Below are 21,836 nucleotides of genomic sequence, written 5' to 3' on the forward strand. Positions count from 1 at the left end.
TTATAAGTAAAGAAAGGCCATAATATTTAGGTGCATCCTCTCTAATGTACTTTTAGGCCCCAAATCACTTATTGAAATTAAGTGCCCATATGCCACTTGCTTTCAAGAAATAATCAATAGAACTGTCCTTTATTTTATAGATGAAAATAATAATATCCTTCAATTCAAAAAGACAACATGTAAAGGTGTTGTCTTTTTGAGAATGATGAAAAATGCTCAGCAAATTGGGTGATTTACATAAAAATGACTTCATTCAGGAAATTTTGAATAAATATTATTCTGAGTTCTGATTATTACAGGTTTTCAAAATAAAAGTAATACACCATTGTTATTATTTTCTTTTATTCATAATACATTCCCTGAAATTACATAACATGAAATATATGAAAAACATTTTAGATTCTAAACATAATATAATTGACTAGCTTTGAGGTGAGAATTTTATTAGTTTTAGTGAAACCTATGAGTTTTTAAATATGGAGTCTTCGCTTTCTTGGTCTTCTATTGAAAGGCCAAGTACCTTACCCCAACAATATTTCATATCATGGGCCATGTGAAATACTGTACTATTTGATGAAATGGTACACTACTTTGGTGGGTGATCCACCTGTTATTATTCTGTAGAAAATTAAACATGTTTGAGTTGCATTTGAATTATTAGTTGGCAATGTATTCATTTCGACCTGATGAGAAATGTCTTTTTTTCACTAATAGGTAAAATATCTTCTTCGCTCCAAGAGGAAACTGATGGCTGGTCTTGAAATAAATGTTTCCGGACATTGGAGTTACCAATCTAATTGATCTATCTCCTGCTTGTTTCGTGGATTTTTTTATTCCAAGAAAATACAGAAGAACTGCTGTTTTATTCACATATTTAATATGTTGATGTTCCACAACTGAAAAATAAAAGTTATACGGTTATTAAAAGAGAACTTAGTATTTAGATCGTTACGCTCTGTGTCCAAAGTGTATATATTTATTTAAACGGTACGTTTATGCATCTGCTTTGATGTTCATAGTCACTTACAATGAAATGTTCTCTACTTAACCTCGAATATTTTGTCGGCGCAAATTTCGACAAAGTACTTTTAGCCAAGGTATTGATATTTTTTACAAAAACACTCCAATACAATGAGGAACTCTAAAATTAGACATTTCGCTATAAATCCAAGAAAATGTTTCACTACCATTAACTGCTTTGTTATGATAACAAGCCTTAATTGACAGTTGCCGGCTCCGACTGTATCTGTATAGTGTATTTCGATTTTCAAGCTTAGATTTCAAGTAAAAGTACTCAGTGGTCAGAGTATTGAGTAAGTAAATTTCAGTAACAAATGACATTCATATAGTTTTTTTTACGCCCATTTCTTGGCCTGGACGGTTTGTGCGTCAGCCTTGAAAAAAGGTTAGAAAGTGTGCTAGTGGATTTATTTTTTGGCTTGGGAATCTGAAGGGAATTTGGAAAAGGATCAGGTATATTTAGTATATAAGTAAATAAATAGTAAATAATTAATTTTATATTGTTATGGAAACTGAAACTGGCTAAAATTCTATATACGAGTTTCACCAATGTGATTATTGTGATAGCCACTGTTAACTATAGCTCACTGCTAAAATTGATTCTTTTCATGAATCTTATTATGTCTTTTGCAGTGAGCTGACGTATCTCAAATGGTTGAAAAATTGGACTTCCCAAAGAAATGCTACGTTTACGCATTAAAGGACCACATTCAGAGAGAATGTGTAGCGGGGTTTCATCTGCACTATTACAGAATCTACATGCTCTGCAATCTCTGACACCAAAGGTTGAGAGGTGTTTGTTTAATCTGCAGTGCCCCGTTAATGTCCTGGTTAATATGCGTAAGCTTTCTCTACTTAGCCCTAGTGCTTCATTCGCAGCCTTTTTGTTGAAGGCTTGGATTAGGGTTTTGGAATGGGTTAAGTTGAGCGTTGCTCCAGAGTTAATTGCACTCTTGTGAACATGATTATTAAGGGTTGATTCAACAAGACCCCTTGGGACACTACAGAAGGGTTCAGGGCTAAATTGAGTGCTTTTAGCACCAATTCTTGCAAGTTCGTTTACATTTTAAGCATTATTTCATGCGATTGAACCATTTTTTTAAACACGAGGACCACAGATCTGAAGGCATGTTTTCTGCGTGCTGATTGAACGCTATAGCTGCCTTTTCGGAATTGGTAAAAGTGAAACCTCTTGCCATATCTTTGATTTTGGGGAAATACAGAAATCCCAGGGTGCTAGGTCGAGGCTATGCGCAGGATGGTCGAGGACTTGTACTTTTCTCGGAAAATAAAAATGACTTAGTTTTGTTGGCTGTGTGTGAAGAAACGTTGTCATGATGTAGGAGAACGCGGCTTTTTGGTCGTGTTTCGCGAACTTTTTTAACGCCCAGGGTAAACAAATGGTGGAATACAACTCGGCATTAACAGTCTTTTGATCTTCATGTGGAATTGTGCAGATGGGACCCGTAGCCGAGAAAAAAAAATGCGATAATTATTTAACCAACGATTCTCGCCTGCCTCACTTTTGTTGGTCTGTTCTCATTTTCAAACACCCATTTACAAGATTGCTGTTTTTTTTCGGGTTCTAAACAATAAATCTAGTTTCATCTCCTGTGACAATGTCATAAACAGCATTAGAATGTCCGTGAAATTTCTTACTTCATTAGCATCGGTGAGCACCGTTCCACGCCAGCCCGCTTCTGCACCGCTGTCAGTTCATTAGGATCAGGATTAGGGATCCAACGACAACAAAGTTTCCGAACTTCTAAGTCTTCGTATAAAATTTTCTGAATTTGACTCATACCAATCCCCAATAGTCCTCGAATTGCATTACAGGTAATCGGTGGGTTTTCTTCAATTAGCAGCTAAACAGTAGCAAAATTATTTTCGTTGACGGCAGTTGAAGGCCGCCCTTCACGAAATTCGCCATGTAAAGAAACCCGACCTCTCTCAAATTCAGCAAACCATCACCTCACGGTGCTCAAGCAAGGTGCTTCTCTCCCAAAAGCATTGTGAAGACGAACGGCACAGTCTTGCGGACAGAGAGAAGTTTTACAATCATAAAAAATCATCGCTCAAATTTTTTTGGATTTAATTCCATTTTCTATGCATACGTAGAACTTTGATGCGTGATAAAAACAGTTGACAAAATATGATTTCCAGCCAATTAAAAAATATAACACTCGAAATTCAAATAGTTCCGATTAGCTAGAAGTGCAAAACTATATTTATATAAGATAAATGGACAGAGATTAAAGTAGGAAAAGGAAATTTAATGGAACAAAGCAGAATGTTCACACGAGAAGAAAGAAAAATAAAAAGTGAATTAAAAAACCACAAGAGTAATTAAATTTTTTGGCATTGACAAACTGTCGTTTCGATAATGATAATAAATAAAATAATTTTGCTATATTCTTATAATTTATTTCAAATATTTTGCATACAGAAATAATAATTAAGTACCTATTAATTAATGTCTACTACATTAGTACAATAATTTAACAATAAAACCGTTTTCAACATTTACTAATAATATATTATTCTTTATGTATATCTGTCCTCATCGACAATTAGCTTAAGCAAGTACATAATATTAATCACAATAATTATTTGAAGAAGGTTTTTAAACATTCTTACTTAAGTACGTATACGTACTGTACGTTTTTATAAATGATTTGGTGTTCGCAAAATAAATTGGTACCATATATGAAATTATAAATATTAATTAAAACATTATTGTGTTTTGTAAATTATGAGAGAATATTAATCAATTCCCTGTCTACCCTCTATTTCCTCATTATTTAATATTATTTACTCATTCTATATCAGAAGACTTCTATTGGTCAGTATGGTAAATTTCTTACTTATCTAATTTAATAATTTACTTATGGAGTTGATGTCAACTTTTCGAAAGTTACAAATCATATATAAGATTTGGTTTCCACTCCTAGCTAAATTCTTAGATAATTATTTGAATATTTCTAATTTTAAAGGTTTTCAATTGTAACATGTATAAAGAATGTTCACATGTTCACATTAATTTAATTTCGGTGAAAATCAAAGTAGATGTTTAAAGATACATTTAAAATTTCTTCATTCAAGGGTTTTAACAAATCTTTGTTCTATATCAGGCGATGAATGTATGTATAATTTTATGGAAAAAGTACGTCTCATGGCAATTCAACTTAAACATGGCTAATTTAAATGGTTCTTTCAAAGAGTTTTAGTTTCATCAAAGACCAGTTCAATGGTTTTTATTTATGAAAATAAGGGACGAGACGAGCAGGACGTTCAGCTGATGGTATTTGATACGCCCTGTCATTACTTAAACTTACTTAAAAAAACCCCAAAAATTCTGAGAGACACTACAATTGCGCTCGTCGCCTTGAAACAAAAGATGCTAAGTCTCATTTGCCCAGTAACTACTAGCTACGGCGCCCTTCAGACCGAAACACAATGTTTAGATACACATTATGGCTTCACGGCAGAAAAAGGCGCATCAGTTCATTATTTAATAGGAATAATCAGGAAATTATAACATTTAAAAAAAAGAGCAATAACGTACCCAATTATAAAAGTTAGGACACCTCTGCCTGCGGCAATTTTAATTTTTCCCCACCCACACATCATTTTCATTCATCAATGAAAATTTTGCATTATTAAATACTTAGTTCATTATTATATCCCCTTGCTCAGCGTCTCTCAACCGCAGATTCTGCTTGATGTGACCGCCACTAACTCCGATACATTTAGAGGAACGTTTCACGACATTGTTGTAACACCGTCGTGTCAGTCCTAATCGTATCCAATATTGTAAGGATCCAGGCTCTAATTTCATCCTAAGTGTCACAAATTTTTCAGAACTCATATTCTTTCACTTGTCCCCAAAGGTTAAAAGTCTAAGTCTTAAGAGAACCCTTTTTAATATTTTTGAAACCATTTAATATGCAATGTTCTTCTTACTGTAGTATTTAATCTAAGAGGTTTAAATTTTTTAAGTTATTTTTAGTGGTGTCTCCGCATTCTACTTCATATCCGAGTCAATTATCGTACATGTTTTTTAATACAGTGTATTAGCCATATACTACATGGTGCTACAATTTTGTGTGAAGCATTTATTTACCTTTCCATACAAACATAGCCTTTTTATATAGGTAATTACCTAATATAAAAAGGTTAACGTGTTTTTAAAATATTCACAATAATTATTTGACACATATTTTTGATTTTTTCATTGTTTTCGAATGCAACTTTGATGTTTATAACGTTATTAAATCTTAATATACAACTTTCAAATATATTTATTGGATCACATTAAAGGGACAACTTAGATACAATATTTTAATACTAAACAACAGCTTTTCAACTTATCATTAAAACTTAGGTAAGCGATGCCAAGTTATATCTACTAATATAACCTATACGACCTTACAACTTTTAAAAGCCTACTAATAATTAAAAGTAAACATTTATAATTTTCATGGAAGTAACAAATCGTTAAAAAACTATATAATAATAATTGATGATTGCATCCTCGTGAAACTCTCTAAGAAAAAAGCGATTCACTCGATTATTTGAAACATGAAAAATGGCTATAATCTTGTAAAATAGTGAAACTCACTACGTTTTAGCAATAGTTCGCTTTCAAACTTAGCTGGATTATACTTCGTGGCCAATATTCTGTGATTACTACTATTTCAAACTTATATCAAATTAGTGCACGCTTCATACTAAACTGAATTTTAATTTTTACTCAGGCAATCCCGCCTCTTATTCGTACCTAGTATTTACATCCTCTTTGGATGATTATGGTAAAATAATGTGTTATAAATTAATTTCAATATAGAAAACATGACTGGTTTATGCAAAACAAAACACGAAGTTGGTGGCAGATGTAATAAATTTTTTAACTTTATGGACTAATTAATGGACTTTAATCCAAATTTTTCGGTGATACAATACGTAACTACAATATACATATGAATCTTGGTGAAATAAGTGTAAACAATGGTAACTGTTTATTAGCTATAATAGGATTATTACGTCATTATATAAAATAAATATCAATAATACAGACCAACACTAATTGGGTCTAAAATTAACTAGACAATAACAGTAATACTGCACATAAACTTTGGCACAAAATATCTCATATTGAACTGAGCAAATCACAATGAAACGATATAACTATAGAAAACGTTAAATAAACGATCCTTAGGCCTTACAAGATAATCAAATGACTTATAGCCGACACTCTCACACCGTACCTACAGAGCTGGAAAGACCCGTATTATAAGAACCACCCTAAACTATAATGGACGTTTGATAATGAGAAACAGAACTAGAACTGAAAATGACATTGAAATTTAGACAAATTCTGTATTCTAGGATTTAATTCTGTACGTAACTGTTATTTATCATCGTTATTACCGCAAAGTAAAAATTAGACATGAAAAGTATCTAGCATAAGTGGCTCTTATAGTCATTTTCGACTAAAACGCCTGTATCTAAAGGGTTTTACTTTGTATCTTGCAGTGAAATGTTAGTTGCATTTTTACTAGAATATATTCAAATGTAGTTGCACAGAAGGCATTTCAATTTGGGCGTGTAATGCGGTATTGTTATGATTATGCAAGTTTATTATCATTTTGTAATTTAATGTATATAAGTATATTACTATTAGGTAAACAAAGAAAGTATAAAGACCAAAGCGGGTTTCTTTTATTCTCCAAAGATGGTGCTATTTGATGGAGGCAATGACGTTCTATACATATATATTTCTATCTCTGGGTTTTGGGTCCTCATTTCTGAGGATAAAGGTCGCATCTGGAGCGGATGATCTGTCTACGCCGGCGCGTCTCATATAACCGTAGATAATTTTGATAACGAGTCTTTAATTTGGTCAGTCCATCTTATTTGAGAAATATACACAAATAAGGACATATCATTCGCAGCATAATAGCGGAACGGTAAAAGTGTGCATAAAGACAATGTAAGCACACTTTCCTCCTTAGACATATATAAAATGTTACTGTACGAATCGGTTTCTAAATTCAACATAAGCAACTTGAACTGATTAAATGTTTTACATTGCCGCTTATTCACAAATAATAGTTTAACCAACTGGAGTAAATGCAGCAATGTTTAGATACAGCAGCTTCTTATGATGTAATTTGTAGTATGTTCCATATTTTGCGTATAAACGACCTGATATGTCTACATGTATAGCACGTCATTGGTGATATTTTATTTATACCGGGACCTTAATATTTTGGTGTCATTATATTTCCACATAACAATAATTTAACCGCTAATAATCTTATCTTCTGTTTATTATTCTATTCAAAGTATATCTACAATAAATTCACTACTATAATGGCAGTACATATAAACCCTACTACTAAAGTAATAAATAAATAACAAATAAATTACAACAATCATACAAACTCTACTCATACTAACATTTTTATTTTGACGAAATGACGTTTCGTAAAAGCTTAGCTTGTATGCTAATGACAGTATTATAAATTACATACATTCTACAAGCTGTATAATCAATTATATACAGCACGATTTCGTAATATAATATTTATTATTTTTATAAAATAATTACATCTTCGACATCTCCAGATGTTATATAAATTAAATCTTTGGTATGTTTTCGTATTTGATTTTAAATAACGGCCTCACGTATTCACTTTTATCATGCATTCATCATTCACGTATAGGTAAAATATGATTTTTCTAACGATGATATAAGCGATGTACTTATTGAGTATTTCATTAAATTGTCAATTTGATCACTGCCTTTGCTGCGGTAGATCTAATACTCGTTGTTGTCTCTATGATGCTGATGGACACTTATTCGGACCTCACCGGAAGGGGTCAAAGATATTTTTACCTGAAATAATTTAATAAGCCATTTATAAATGTAATTTGTAATATTTTTAAGTGATAACCCTTCACTTCTGGGATTAATTACACAAATAAAATTTATGAACTTTGCGGGATTTGAATCACACAAGCCACACCCTGAGAGTTGAACAAAGCATACAAGATTTATCAACGTCATTCATCACTCGAACGGTTGAAGTAAGCGGAACGCGAGAGTTCTCGGGTTCGAGTCCCGCATCGTTCATAAATTTTATTTGTGTAAGCAATTTTATATTATTTCTATATTGTAAAAGTTACCTGAGCCGGCAAGAGTATACATTGTAACAGTTATTAAATTATAGGTTAGGGAAAAATTTTATACGCATTTTGACTTTTTTTTGTCTTGCCAATACAATCGCTTTAACATCGATTTACAATAAAAATTACAGTCATTATATAAATAAAAAGTGAGTGATTTAACTTAAAGCTTTTTATATAATAAATACAGAATAAAATACCATTTTGTATTTATTGTATAAATATATACATATATGATTATTTTATAGCAATAGCAATGACAGTACAATATTGTATATTTCAATAATAAGAGCGAAAAAAAATTAATGCTGGGAGAGTTTCTTGTGCCGCTTCTTCTCTCTCAGAGCACCATTTGTTTCAGAAGCGGCAGTAGTATCTAGTATTGTATAATAGACACACATACAATTTTGAGAAAATAAATGCGTTTTATGTCTATTTATATAAAATAGACATAAAAACAGTTACGAACGCGGCGCTAAGACCTATTTATCATACGAGTTATATTATGCATATAGAAACAAAGCGTGGAAGAAAGAAGAATATATCTAACGGAGATACAGCAAGATAGAAAAGGTAACCGAATATATTGTAACTGTAACCGATTTTGATTGACAAGTCGTAAACAGAAACGAGTCTTGACCTTAGATAGTCTATACGTCTAAATAAAGCCTCTTGCTGCTAGACAGCCGATGAAAACAGGCCGGGTTTATTACTTTAGTGTGCGTGGCAAGCTATGTCTTACACTCGTGATTTGTATATAACTTTGTGTTAGTGTGCGTGAGTTGTTCAAAATAGAGGTTAACGATAAACCTCAATTTTCTATCTAGACGTATTATTGATCTATGGTCTTGACATTAGCTCTTTAGTATTTTGAATTCTAAACTACTAGCTAACGCACGCATTGGCATAATAAAGCAATCCCCGCAATACCGGGCTGTCACGTCGTCGATACAGTAGTATATTCTAAGTCCATGGTACTGTGAGACTATATTGACGATGAGTGACATTTACCTAGTCCCCGCGTCACACATTCATTGCATAGTAAACTGGATTCTGCGGGACGGCCATGGGTGAGGTGGCGTTGGTAGCAGACGATCCCGCAGGCGCGCCTTCGGGAGCTCCTCTAGCAGCTCGTGACGGTGAGCCTGGAGCTGGCTGATAGAGAGGTGGCGCCACCTGTTTATATAAAAATTACAATGTGTTACCTTACGGTAGATTTACACTTTAATAACCATTACTATCTAACATGGTGTACCCCATTTACGGACTAACTCGACATGCAACTAATTAAAATACTACTTCAGTACTTAATGACAATCTTAAAAAAAAAAACAATTTCCTTGTTTACTTACTATATTAATTATAAAGTATACCAAAATATAAAAACATATTATTATAGAACTTAAGAAAATAAAGCAACTGTTATCACAAAGACCATTGATATTACGAGTATTTAATTAATTTTTGGAAATCAATGCAAAGTGCCAAAATATGTCCAAATCTGCTATTTTAAATTAATTATTATGGGATATATATATACTTAGTGTGGCCATAAAATATAGTGTTACAATTAAAAATGAACAAAATATTACATTTTAATTTGGAATTTATTATTTTTATATGATTGTTCATTGAGTGTTCTCATTTTGGCGCCAATGCATTGCACAATATTTTGCGATATTAAAATGGAGTGGGGTGATAAAGAGAATCGAAAATCTCTCCATACGCTTGGTATTATAAAATTTTTGTGTACCGGGCTATTAATAGTTACAATGAGAACTCCTCTGTTTGTGACAGAAAAAGATCTGGCCCTGCACGCAGTATTCGTACGTAAAAAGGAGAACAAAGCAGTATGGGAAAGAATTGGAAGAAATCCTGTCCGAAAGCAAAAGATTTATCTCGGGAGATGAAGATAGCGTATTTTAAAAGATGACTTAGGACTTGCAGCCTATAAGAGACTGGTCATTTCTTAACTGATAACTTAAAAAATAATAGGGTGGTAAATTGTATCAAGTACTAAAGCGGGTACGCAAAGGGAGGTCACAGAAAATTTTTGTTTACGGATGAGAATTTTTTTGCAATTGAACAACATTCTAACAAACAAAATGACCGTATTTATGGTCGAAGCTCTAAGGAAGCTTCCCAATTAGTCGACAGAGTGCAACGTGTGCACTATCCGACTTCAGTGATGGTTTGGTGGGGTATCAAAACTTCGGCACAAGTGTATCGAGATACCTTCTTCATTCTTTATTCTTGAGAAGGTAGTGAAGCCCCTTAACACCATAACCAAGAATGGTCCTTCCAGCAAGACTCGGCGCCGGGTCATAAAGCTCGGTCTACGCAGTGTTGGTTGGAAACGAACATTTCGGACTTCATCAGAGCAGAAGACTGGGCGTTGTCTAGTCCCTATCTTAATCCGCTGGAGTATGATTTATGGTTTTTTGGAAAGTGTGCGTGCTTTTGTATTGATAACTGGCCTCAACGTTTAAAGGACTTTATAGCAGCCAATGGAGACCACTTCAAATAAGATTTTTACATTTTAAATCGTATTATATTTATGTATTAAAGTAACACACAGTAAATGAAATAAATGTTATATGCAATAGAAAATTATTTTTTCAATATTTATGGCAAGACTAGGTGCCTAGTGCCAAACTAATAATATAAAACTTGGTCATAGAAAGGTTGTTTGACAAATGCACCTAATTATAACTAGTCTAAGTTATTATTTGCTCGTATTTAATATATTTTTCCATTTAACAAGCCCCTGAAATTGGGCAAGACAAACGCGGTACTATGAAACATCAACTAAATAATATTATTGTCCGCAATTATATTTAAAAAGACTCACATTTATTTTAAATTCTTTTCAAAAGTTATTTTTTTAACTAGAGCTTTTTTTTAAATAAAGACGATAAACATACAAATTCAAATATTTTCATTCAAAATAGGATTCAAAATCACTTATTGAACGTCAAAAACTACCACACATCAAAAGAGACTGCCTGATACCTGAGAAGAATGGGTGCAAGAAACTCAGCGGGCTTTTTTTATATAAAAATATGGATAACAATGTGATAATCGTACAATAAACATTTATAATTAAAGAGCCTGAGGGTCTTGGCTTTATTTCAAGTCCGTGGTGTCATTAAGAAAATCGTTTATGCTATAGTAACCATTCCCACACAAACGTTTCTTAACAATTCTTTTAAATTTCGTAACACATTTGTTTTGTACATTTTATTATAGAAGCATATACATCGCCCAACAAAAGTCTTACTAACACGAACCAACCGAGTAGTAGGCATAACAAATCAATTGTTTAGTACAAATCGATCGTTCAGTATAGCTATAAATACATGATCGGATTTGGTTCGGCCGATACATACATACATACATATTCGATGGTCGCATTGTCCATCGCACAAAAATATTATTATTAATTATTACATATGGTGAGCGGCGCCGACCGACCTTAGGGCTTACCTTTTCTGAATAACAAATCATTTGTTTTCCTCCGCCAGGTTGAGGGGCTGGCACAGTTCGGTACCGAGCTGGTGCAGCACACAATGTCTGAAAAATTATAGTAATAATGAAATAAAGCTAATTAATTATAGTACGCGATAGCATATTGCGTCACATTAGCAGAAGCAATCGCGTTGTTATCGTCCATTATCTTTGAAGAAGCGAACGAGACTCCAAAGATTTGCGAGTGTAGAGGGATACGATTAAACGCATAGTTCACGACGCGAAACGCAGCGGGAATTCATAGCAATAATCGCTCGCGAGTATAGAGCGGGCATTAAATATTTTTGATCGGAAGCATGTCAGCTAGAGATTAACCATATCGATTACGATATATCGATAATTTAAGTATAGTCTTATTTGACGTCAATCATACTATTTCTATAGGACATATTATATACATAATTAAAATATTAGGGACTAAAGTTGAAATTGCCGATTTGTACTGATTTTTTTTTAATTAACATCTTTATTTAATCAAAATAATTACCAAGATAATCTATACATTACTGCCATCTGAAAGAATGGTCATTTATGCCTTTGCGATAGAACTCTGTTGATCTGGATTCGACAAACTGTGTAAAAGCATTCTGTACAGTCTCCTGAGAAAAAATCTTTTCATCACATAGAAAATTGTCTAAATCACGAAAAAGATGGTACCTAGTTCGTTGGAGCAAGGTCTGGCAAATACGGAGGTTTCTAATTAATGTTCTTGTAGAGTTAAAATGGTTTTCCGTGCTGTATGAAGTCTCGCTTTATTATAGAGCAATTATGGTGAAGATCAATTTGAGACGGGGCTGTTTCACTGCTAGTTTTGCTATCATTGTTCGGAGTTCGGCACAGTAGACATCTGTCGTTATTGCTTGACCAGATTGGAGAATAAATCTGGACTATTTGGACTACAAACTAGTAAATTTTAAAGGACTAAGTTTCTAAGCAACACGGTGGTACTAGACTCTGAATACTCTAGAGAAAGCAATGGATATCTACTACTACTCATAGTTTTAGTTTATTTTTGTTTAAATCAAAAGTATTTAATACCGTAAATACATTTTTATTTCTTATATAATAATGTCTGGGCTAAGTATAATATATAAGGAATGTTAAACTGTTTCACGTGGATTTCTGAGACGCATCGAATCATCAAATATATATCACATCGCTTTCGTTAAAATACGGAACGGATTTATATTATACTGTAAGTATATTGGTCAAAAATAGTAATCCTCTGGAGTATCTGTAGTAGGGTAAAAATATCGTGTGTAGAATTTTAAAGCGCATCATTTGCATGATTATGCATTTAATATAGAACATGCGAGATTGGAAGTCCTTCATCAGGGTTTGATAAAGACAAGAGTTGGCCTCTGCCACCAACTTGGAAACCAGTGTTACTAAACGCGTCTCGCAATAAATAGACATGAAAATATGGAAACTATATACAAAAAAAAACAATAGATAATTAAAGTAACAGTGCAAATCGTTTTACTTGCAATTACAATATACAATAAATTTTATTAAATAAATATATTTTAACCTTCTTATAATTCATCACAATCTTAAATTACTGTCAATATGTAAATCAATTAGGAATTACACAACTTTGTTTTATCGATATCCAATGCAACCACTATGTTATTTGAAGCATATCAATGAAATATTACGTGCGATTTGCAATTTATGTACGCATACGTTGATATATACGTTAATAAGGTTTATGTTTCTGTGAGGAGCTAGACTGGGTGACATCTGGGGTGGAGCACAGCAAGCGAGTAATGTTTGGCACAATGACGGTTATGTATAGAACGTCATTGGTTTGGCACATCTTAAGTACTCTTCTTCACAGTCTTATGGACTTTATACGCAAGTATCAATTTACCGTAATAGAAACATAATATCTTTTAAGATTTATTTGAATTCTGTATTTTATTTTGGCACTGGATGACTAGGCCAATTAGAAGTCCGAATGAGATATACCGCTAGTTGCAGAAGGATGCTCCTTGAAATTATTTGACATTATAAGTTCACGATGTATGATTGTTTTTGCTTAAACGCTTCAAACATATCTGTTGGCTAGGATTTAGATCGGCTCCTAGCCAGTACCGACTTACGTAGTAGCTATGGACCCTCCTTTTATCCTTATCTTTAAAGTTTCATTAAAATACAGTCACTTTCTTTCTCATTTTGACAGTCAAATATAGCATGTGATATGATGAAACATTCACTTTAAGGATGTTTTCTGCAATTAACAAATTAATTAATTAACAAAAGCGCGTACACCTTCCTTAAAGGCCGGCAACGCTCCTGTGATTCCTCTGGTGTTGCAAGAGATTGTGGGCGGCGGTGATCACTTAACAACAGGTGACCCGTACGCTCGTTTGTCCTCCTATTCCATAGAAAAAAATAGCGGTTTATGTTTAAATTTATGACTTTGGGTACGCAATTTTAATATATTAATATAATAATAATGCGATACTACTTCTACTTTCTTTCTGTGTTCTGTGTATATAAAGCTAGAGAGCCATACAGCACTATTAGTGGCCATCCCTTGGCCATCCATAAATTACGTCATACGTTAAGGGGAGGGAGGGGTGAAATTTTGTGACATCACGTTTTATGTCTATTTATTACAACACTAAAACATTCTAAACTTGGAAACATAACATATATTTTTTATTATTTGTTGATTTTCATGTCCTTGTTTGATTTTGTTGAAAAATAATTTAAATGGATAGATATAATTTTGGAACGACGGAAGAGGGGTATATATAGCCCCTTATGCCAGTAGCCAAAAAAGGCTTCTGCACTGCAAAGGGATTAAGTGATAATATGGTTTTGAGATTTTTTTCGTACAATGGAGTACCTACAATCACTCAAGCTAAAATTAAAACTCAAACGCAAAAGATTATTTATTCATTTAAGTAAAAAAATAACATTTATGAATGTCAAAGTTTAGCACGTAAAAGTCGGGCTTTAATGAGAAGTGTACAATAATTTTATTACCTATAATATGTAATTTGTTAATAAGAAATAAATGAATAAATAAGTAACAAGAAACATATTGTCACTAATTATTTTCACTGTTTAGTGACAGTTAATTAATTTGAACCTTAATCAATATTTACAGCTTTTTCGTCGCACAAATTTTTTATTACGCAAGAAAATGCACAAATATAATAGAGTAATGAAAGAAAAAATATAAAAACTTCGCGAGTACAGGGGATGCTTCAAGATACATACACTGTAAATAAAGGTAATTTAAAAAAATATAGCTATAAATATGATTGATTAATATTATAGTTGTTATAACAATAAATGCATTTCCCGGATGACAAGATAAACCAACCACCACATGTTTATAATGGGTATATTCCGATATGCACTGCGACCACTGTACTGTGTGACGTCAATTTAGTATACTGTGAAGCCGTTCCTTTGTAGTGAGTTATACTGGTTACTGTCTAAAACAGAACACAATCCCGTATACTGTCAGTCGCATTTTTTGACGCAGCATTCAAATGAGTGTATTAAAGTTTTCTAGTTCATAAAAAAACTGTTGTTGGAGTACTGTCAAGTTAAAAAAAAGTTTTGAATGATCACGTGATCAAAGTACTGCGAGTACCTTACCTCGAAAACGCCAGTGCTCACAGTAGAATATGTCGGCGATTTATGACGTCATATATTTCCCTAGGGTACTGCGGCAGTATACTGGCAGTCCATAACGGAACGAATTTTTCTACAGTGATAGCACTGTGCAGTGCTCGCAGTGCATATCGGAACATACCCAATGTATTGTGTCAACAATTTTTTTTAAACATTCTTAAGAATATTACCATACTTATGGTATGAATAAATGGTTCATTTCTAAAGAGATATTTTGTAGATATTATATTTACTTATTAAATCACATAAATCCTTAGTTCTTCCTTAAGAACCTAACCTTCGTTACTCGTTTTAAATTTTGTATAGTTTTGAGTTGCTAACAATAATTATGATGCGAAACATTCCTAAAAATAAGGAATTTTCTATTGATGAAATCTTACAAATACAACATTATTTAACACAAAAAAATAGAGTAGGCTCTAAAGATAATACCAAAAAATACAAACCTGTATTTGCAATGGGTGTGTATAATGAGCTCGTTGCGGCTGCACAGGATGCTGATGTTGTTGCTGTTGTTGGTGTTGCTGTTGGTGTTGTTGCTGGTGTTGATGTTGGTGTTGTTGTTGGTGGTGTTGTTGGTGTTGTTGCTGATGCTGTTGCTGTTGAGGCGGCTGCGGTGTGCTCATACCGCTTCGACTTTGCTGTTGCTGATAGTATGAGTGCATACGGCTATCTGCGAAGCAAAAAACATATTAATCAGCTACACGTACGCCTACGCTACAAACAGAGAGTAGGTTAAATTCGTAACCTTTAATATTTTCATATCATAAATCATATTATGTTATAGGCGATTTTCAATGTACCTTGTTGTTTTAGCGTTTGTTGAACTAAATGAATAACAAAACAATGCTTAACACTAAATATATTTTCCAAAACTTCTAATGCACGTATTATTGATTTGTATCTTAAACTTGTGGCAGACAATTCAAAAAACCTAAATTGCTTCATGCTGTGATAACCGTAAATATCCATAGTTAGACCTTATATAATTTTTTTAAAGAGATCGATACTAATCCAAACTCACAAGGTTCACTTCTTTGAGAGCATAAAATCTAACCATCATAATTATGCTGTTAATTAAAAAGTTTCATAATATTTTTAATTGGAAGTTATAAATACTGTAAGTGAGTTCACTCAAGACACCCTTCTCTTAGAAGTAAATTTTGCTAAGAGTTATATGAAAAAATATGTGAAGTATGATAGGAACGGCGTAGGATAAAATTTTAATGAGACAGCGGGAGACGGGAGAGAATATTATAAGTGAGATTTCTTACATACCTCTTTCTTTCTTACATACTTGTGGAACTATGAGGCGATAAAATAAGTTAAATATTTACAGGGCTGGCAGCATTTGGATTTACCAGTGGGAGGCTCCTTTGCACAGGCTGCCGGCAAGATTAGGGGTACCGCAACGGTGCCTATTTCTGCCGTGAAGCAGTAATGTGTAAAGATTACTGTGTTTCGGACTGAAGGGCGTCGTAGCTAGTGAAATTACTGAGCAAATGAGACTTAACATCTTATGTCTCAAAGTGACAAGCGCAGCTGTAGTGCCACTCAGAATTTTTGGGTTTTTCAAAAATCACCATCAGCTGAACGTTCTGCTCGTCTCGTCCCTTATTTTCATAAAAAAAATAGCATTTGGAGTATCGTTTCTTTTGGTGTGGTAAAGGCATAAACCATTTGAACACAAACAACTTAGGGCTACCGCATTGGAGATCTAGCGAACGGTGAAAAACAATGTGAAAAATTTTGAATAAAAGTTTACTCACAGTCATTGGCTGCCCATTGCTGAGCATACTCCTGCTGATAATTGTAGTGTGCGCTATACGGCACGTAGAGAAGCTGATGATGATTGCGAATCGGTGGAGGAGACTCCGGTCGCCGGCATCGTGATGCGGAACGTACCGGGGAAGTTTGTTCCGAGCTCGTTTGTGAACTGTACAACTCTTGACTACTGTCGGAACAACTGAAATATAAATAATTTCTAAATATGCAATTAAAATTCTGAGTGTTCACAACCCTAACTTTTGTTGTGAGTCATGCTCTTGACATTAATACAGTCCGCTGCTGAAGAGAGCTGTTCATGCCATATAATATCAGTTTGGTTAAAGACAGTAACAAACTTGGCATAAAGTTATACTTGAGAATAAACCAAGAATATGCAGAATATCGACTATATCGCTGACAACACTGTCAAGTTTTCCGAATATCGAGCAGCCTTGCATATAAACCAATCGTAAGCAAAATGTCTATTTGTAAATTCTTGCATATTCTTGTTTTATTCTTAAGTATAACTCTATGCCAATTTTATTTGTTGGGCCGTTAAAGTCATTATTATTATGAACTAGCTGTCCCGGCAAACGTTGTTTTGCCATATAAAGTATAATTCACGCGATAGTATTATAAATAATAGCATATGTGTTATTCTGGTGTGTAAGCTTTATTATTGTTAAGTTTCATCAAAATCCATTCAGTAGTTTTTGCGTTAAAGAAGTTCAAACATACATCCAGACATACAAACTTTCACATTTATAATATTAATATGATTGAATAAACGGTGACAAGAATACATAACCCTTTTGCACATATCGATATGCATAATTACTACACCAGAAATACGGAATTGCTTATTTCAATTTCTTGAAGGCTCTATAAAATACACAATAGTTTCAAGGGTTATTGGGTGATTAAATAAAGTTATTCCCTATAGCATTGGTTTTCTGCCAGCATAAGGCCTGTTATAATCGGGTCAGTTGTTGCGGATAAGGGGAAACAGATACACAGCAAACATAAATATAAAAATAGCATTTTTAAATAAGCACATTGTTTAAGTTAGGAACTATTAATAAAATATGCATTTAGTAAAAACTGTTATTTTACAGTATGTTAAACTATTATTTAGTAGTTTTATTAGTTTTCTTATTGATATGGATGTATTTATTATAAAAATGACGGCAATCTGGAAAACATCAATTAAGATCCTTGTCAAAGCAGTACATCTGTAGGGTACTGCCGTTGGGTATTTGAAACTTAGACATAACTGACGTGAATATGTTATGAAAACACAACAACATCTTTGGTTCGGGGTTACAATAGCGAACTATACAAAGACGAAACTAGCCTTTATCGCCTTCTACATAAGACCACCTATATATTCACATTGATGTGGAAGCACGTCTATATGTAAACTGGTATGATTTTAATAGCATTATCATCTTGTAAGCATTTATATATATCTCAATATAATTTCTTTGACAGATGAAGGTATATTACAAAGTCCAAATAAATTGTATCTCTTGGATTCACCGTGTGGATTTCTGAACCATCGTGAGGAAGAGAGCGAGGGACTCCAAACAGCGAAGGTTTATTGTGCTCCCTTAAGATTTGTGATCAAAACGCAGCTTCACTTACTGCAGTCTTTGTTACCTTATTTATTCATATTATGTATGTTTGTCGCCCACAGTACCTACCGTGACTCTACAAATACTATACGTTTCATTAAGTTGAATAAAGCAATATTTCTGATCTGGATTACTAACCTCACAGCTTCTGGGATTTTATAATAATTCTCTCTTCTAAGATAACATCTTGTCTCAAATATAATTTATCAATGTTGTCCTAGGTGGAGCGTCATACGTCAGAGGTTCTCAATTCGATTAGTATTTTCTTTTATGTATGCACACTAATTACGCAGAGGAATATGATCCGATTTTCAAGATTCTCTTTAGTTTGATGCGGAATGTTGGTCCAATAAAAAATGTACATAGTTTGGCCTAGTAGTTTTCATTTTATGAATATTATTGTTTTAGTCGATGTTTGTGTAGCTAAGGAGTTTTCATTTAGGTTCATTATATTATATATTATTATTACTATTGTGTCCCAATAAGTGGGTACCTATCTTTCATAGCTAGCAAACGTTCTTCACGATATTTCAGTGTCTAACCAGAACGTGAAATAGCGTTTTTTGGATCTATATTCTTTAAAGCACGCGGCACCTTTCGTAAGACTATCCATACTAACTACTTAAAAATATTACTATTTAATATATGACAGTAAAAAGCAACTATATCTTATAGTTTACCTGATTAAAGACACGAAAAAGTAAAAAATAAAAAACTGACTTCAAAAACTGAATGTAAAGGTACCTACACTCGCCACGCGTGACTTTGAGCGGGTTAGTCTAGAAGAAAATAACCTAGTCGATTCTCTTTCATATTGAAATATTAAATTACGTTTGCACTTTAGATCTTTAGTAAGACTTCAAATTCTACGCAATTCGTGGCCGGAGTTCGGGTCTAAGGATGAGATCTATGGAGTGTACTTAGACTTTACTCAGACTTTATTTATCTAAAACTTACCACCAGTGGGAGGTTCCATTGCACAGGATGCCGGCTAGAATATGGGTACCACAACGGCGCCTATTTCTGCCGTTGTAAGCATTACTGTGTTTCGGTCTGAAGGGCGCCGTAGCTTAGGACTTAACTCACTTGTCTCAAGGTGACGAGTGCAATCGTAGTGCCACCCAGAATTTTTGAGTTATTCAAGAATCCTGAACGGTACTGCATTGTAATGGGCAGGCTGTATCAATTACCATCAGCTGAACGTCCTGATCGTCTCGTCCATTATTATCATAAAAAAAAACTTAGCTGTATGTGATGAAACGCGAATTTGACTTTTGTATTGGGCTGTCTTAGGTTATGCTCAGTTTAATTTCAGGTGTCAAATGACTTTAAAATAAAATTAAAGATTAAGCTAAGCTTACACTCAGCAAAGTTTTACGTAAGTAAAGTCTGAGCAAAGTCTAAGTACACTTGCTAGTTACACCAAATTGCTTAGTAAGTATCGACTGTGGTTTAGGTACTTTGCAAGAAATGGCTTTTAGTATGAGAAAATATTTTATTAAATTTGAGCAAATTCTGCAGTACAAGTTTTTTTTTTATTAAATGAAATGCCTTAAAATAATTTCACTAAAAAGATTTTTTTGTACAACTCGCGCTTGACCAAGAAAGTAACTATGCCAAAATCGTTTTAACAAAAAAGATCAAAATGGTTCCTGAGGCAGTTTTCCTTTAACTTCTTCAGGAAAGATTGTCCCCATACTGTCCCATTATAAAAGACTTTATATTATATTATAAAAATTTTTATGGATATACTTTTAAATACAACAATTTTTAATATACACTAGCTGACCCAGCAAACGTTGTATTGCCATCATAGTTAACAACTGTAGTTAATCTACCGACTATAGGTGGCTGAAATTAATTTGTCTTTTACCTCCTGAAAAAGTAAGAAAGATACAAAGATTCTAATTACTTAGTTATTCATTTTAAACTATTGTTTCAATTTGATTTCTGGAGGACGGGGGACACATCAAAGGAAAAACAAAATTATTGCTTTTATTTAATTCCGAACATTTTCATATTTATCACCTTTTAAACCTTCTGTGAACTTCCACAAAGAATTCAAGACCAAAATTAGCCGAATCGGTCCAGCCGTTCTCGAATTTTAGCGAGACTAACGAACAGCAATTCATTTTAATATACATATATAGATAATATGAGACGTGTAATATACATATACGTACAATGACGTCACTAAACAGAGTCTTGTATGTGGTAGGGCCCCATTATAATGCAAAATGCCTTCTAATTGCGCTCCAGTTTTCCTCTTACGAGCTTCATGGGCGACGAGTGAATGATTATTTTAGTGCTGCAATTAATCTAGATAGATTTCAATCGAATTAAAACGATACGAAAGTTTGATATTAAAAATTAAAAAAAACAAGTAATAGGACTACCGAGAGAAGTGAAAACTTGTAACGATAAAATAAAAACAATAATATACAAATGATTTAAGTTTTCTTTAGTGTTAATTCCGCCAATATTTGTTCTTAAAACAATTCGACACGTGTCTCGCCTCTACTCGAGGCATCCTCAGGACGTATTGTCTCGCCAAAATCATTTGTATAATTATGGACTTCCGCAAAGTAACGCCTAATTCAATAAATTTTCTTAAAACAATAATAATTAATTTTTGTAATATTAACAAGTTGATACCCCGCGACTTCGTCCGCGTATACACAGGACTGAGCACGTAGTTAGCGGTATTTTAAAATAAAAGGAAACTTATGACATATGATGTCGGGACTCTTTGTGTAAGTAATATGTATATTCTTAGTATATTATTTTATACTATCATTATAGTGTACGCAGCACACGCGATGTAAAAAATATTTTGGGTATTTTATTGAACCCTTGGGTTACATAATTCGAGTTTTAGTAAGAATTCCTATTTTTTTTGGAAAAATAAAGCCTATGTATATAATATGTCACCTGGGGATAGTGTAGCATACCAACAGCGAAATAATTTTTCAAATCGGTTCAGTAGTTTCGTAGTCTATTCAATGCAAACAGACAAACAATCAAATCTTTCCTCTTTAT

At 33.3% G+C, this 21,836-nt stretch overlaps 2 protein-coding genes and 1 long non-coding RNA gene across 3 annotated transcripts in view; 1 reads left to right on the forward strand and 2 right to left on the reverse strand.

Moving 5' to 3' along the window:
* Positions 1 to 21,836, forward strand: part of LOC126978370 (uncharacterized) — a 275,304-nt gene that overhangs the window by 15,588 nt on the left and 237,880 nt on the right. The window lies entirely within an intron of this gene.
* LOC126978379 (uncharacterized) lies at positions 324 to 1,265 on the reverse strand. The gene is made up of 2 exons (XR_007732620.1): positions 1,028 to 1,265; positions 324 to 896 (listed from the first exon to the last, which is right to left on the reverse strand). It is a non-coding gene; the product is annotated as an uncharacterized LOC126978379 (long non-coding RNA).
* Positions 6,482 to 21,836, reverse strand: part of LOC126978335 (myb-like protein Q) — a 149,161-nt gene continuing 133,806 nt past the window's right edge. The window contains exons 13-17 of the mRNA XM_050827075.1: positions 17,166 to 17,362; positions 15,843 to 16,069; positions 11,698 to 11,784; positions 9,223 to 9,387; positions 6,482 to 7,921 (exon numbers count right to left, since the gene is read on the reverse strand). Coding sequence (XP_050683032.1) covers positions 9,235 to 9,387; positions 11,698 to 11,784; positions 15,843 to 16,069; positions 17,166 to 17,362 — 664 coding nt within the window. The 3' untranslated portion in view covers positions 6,482 to 7,921; positions 9,223 to 9,234. The remainder of the gene's footprint in view (positions 7,922 to 9,222; positions 9,388 to 11,697; positions 11,785 to 15,842; positions 16,070 to 17,165; positions 17,363 to 21,836) is intronic.

Source organism: Leptidea sinapis, chromosome Z, assembly GCF_905404315.1.
Source record: "Leptidea sinapis chromosome Z, ilLepSina1.1, whole genome shotgun sequence".
Taxonomy (NCBI): Eukaryota; Metazoa; Arthropoda; class Insecta; order Lepidoptera; family Pieridae; genus Leptidea; species Leptidea sinapis.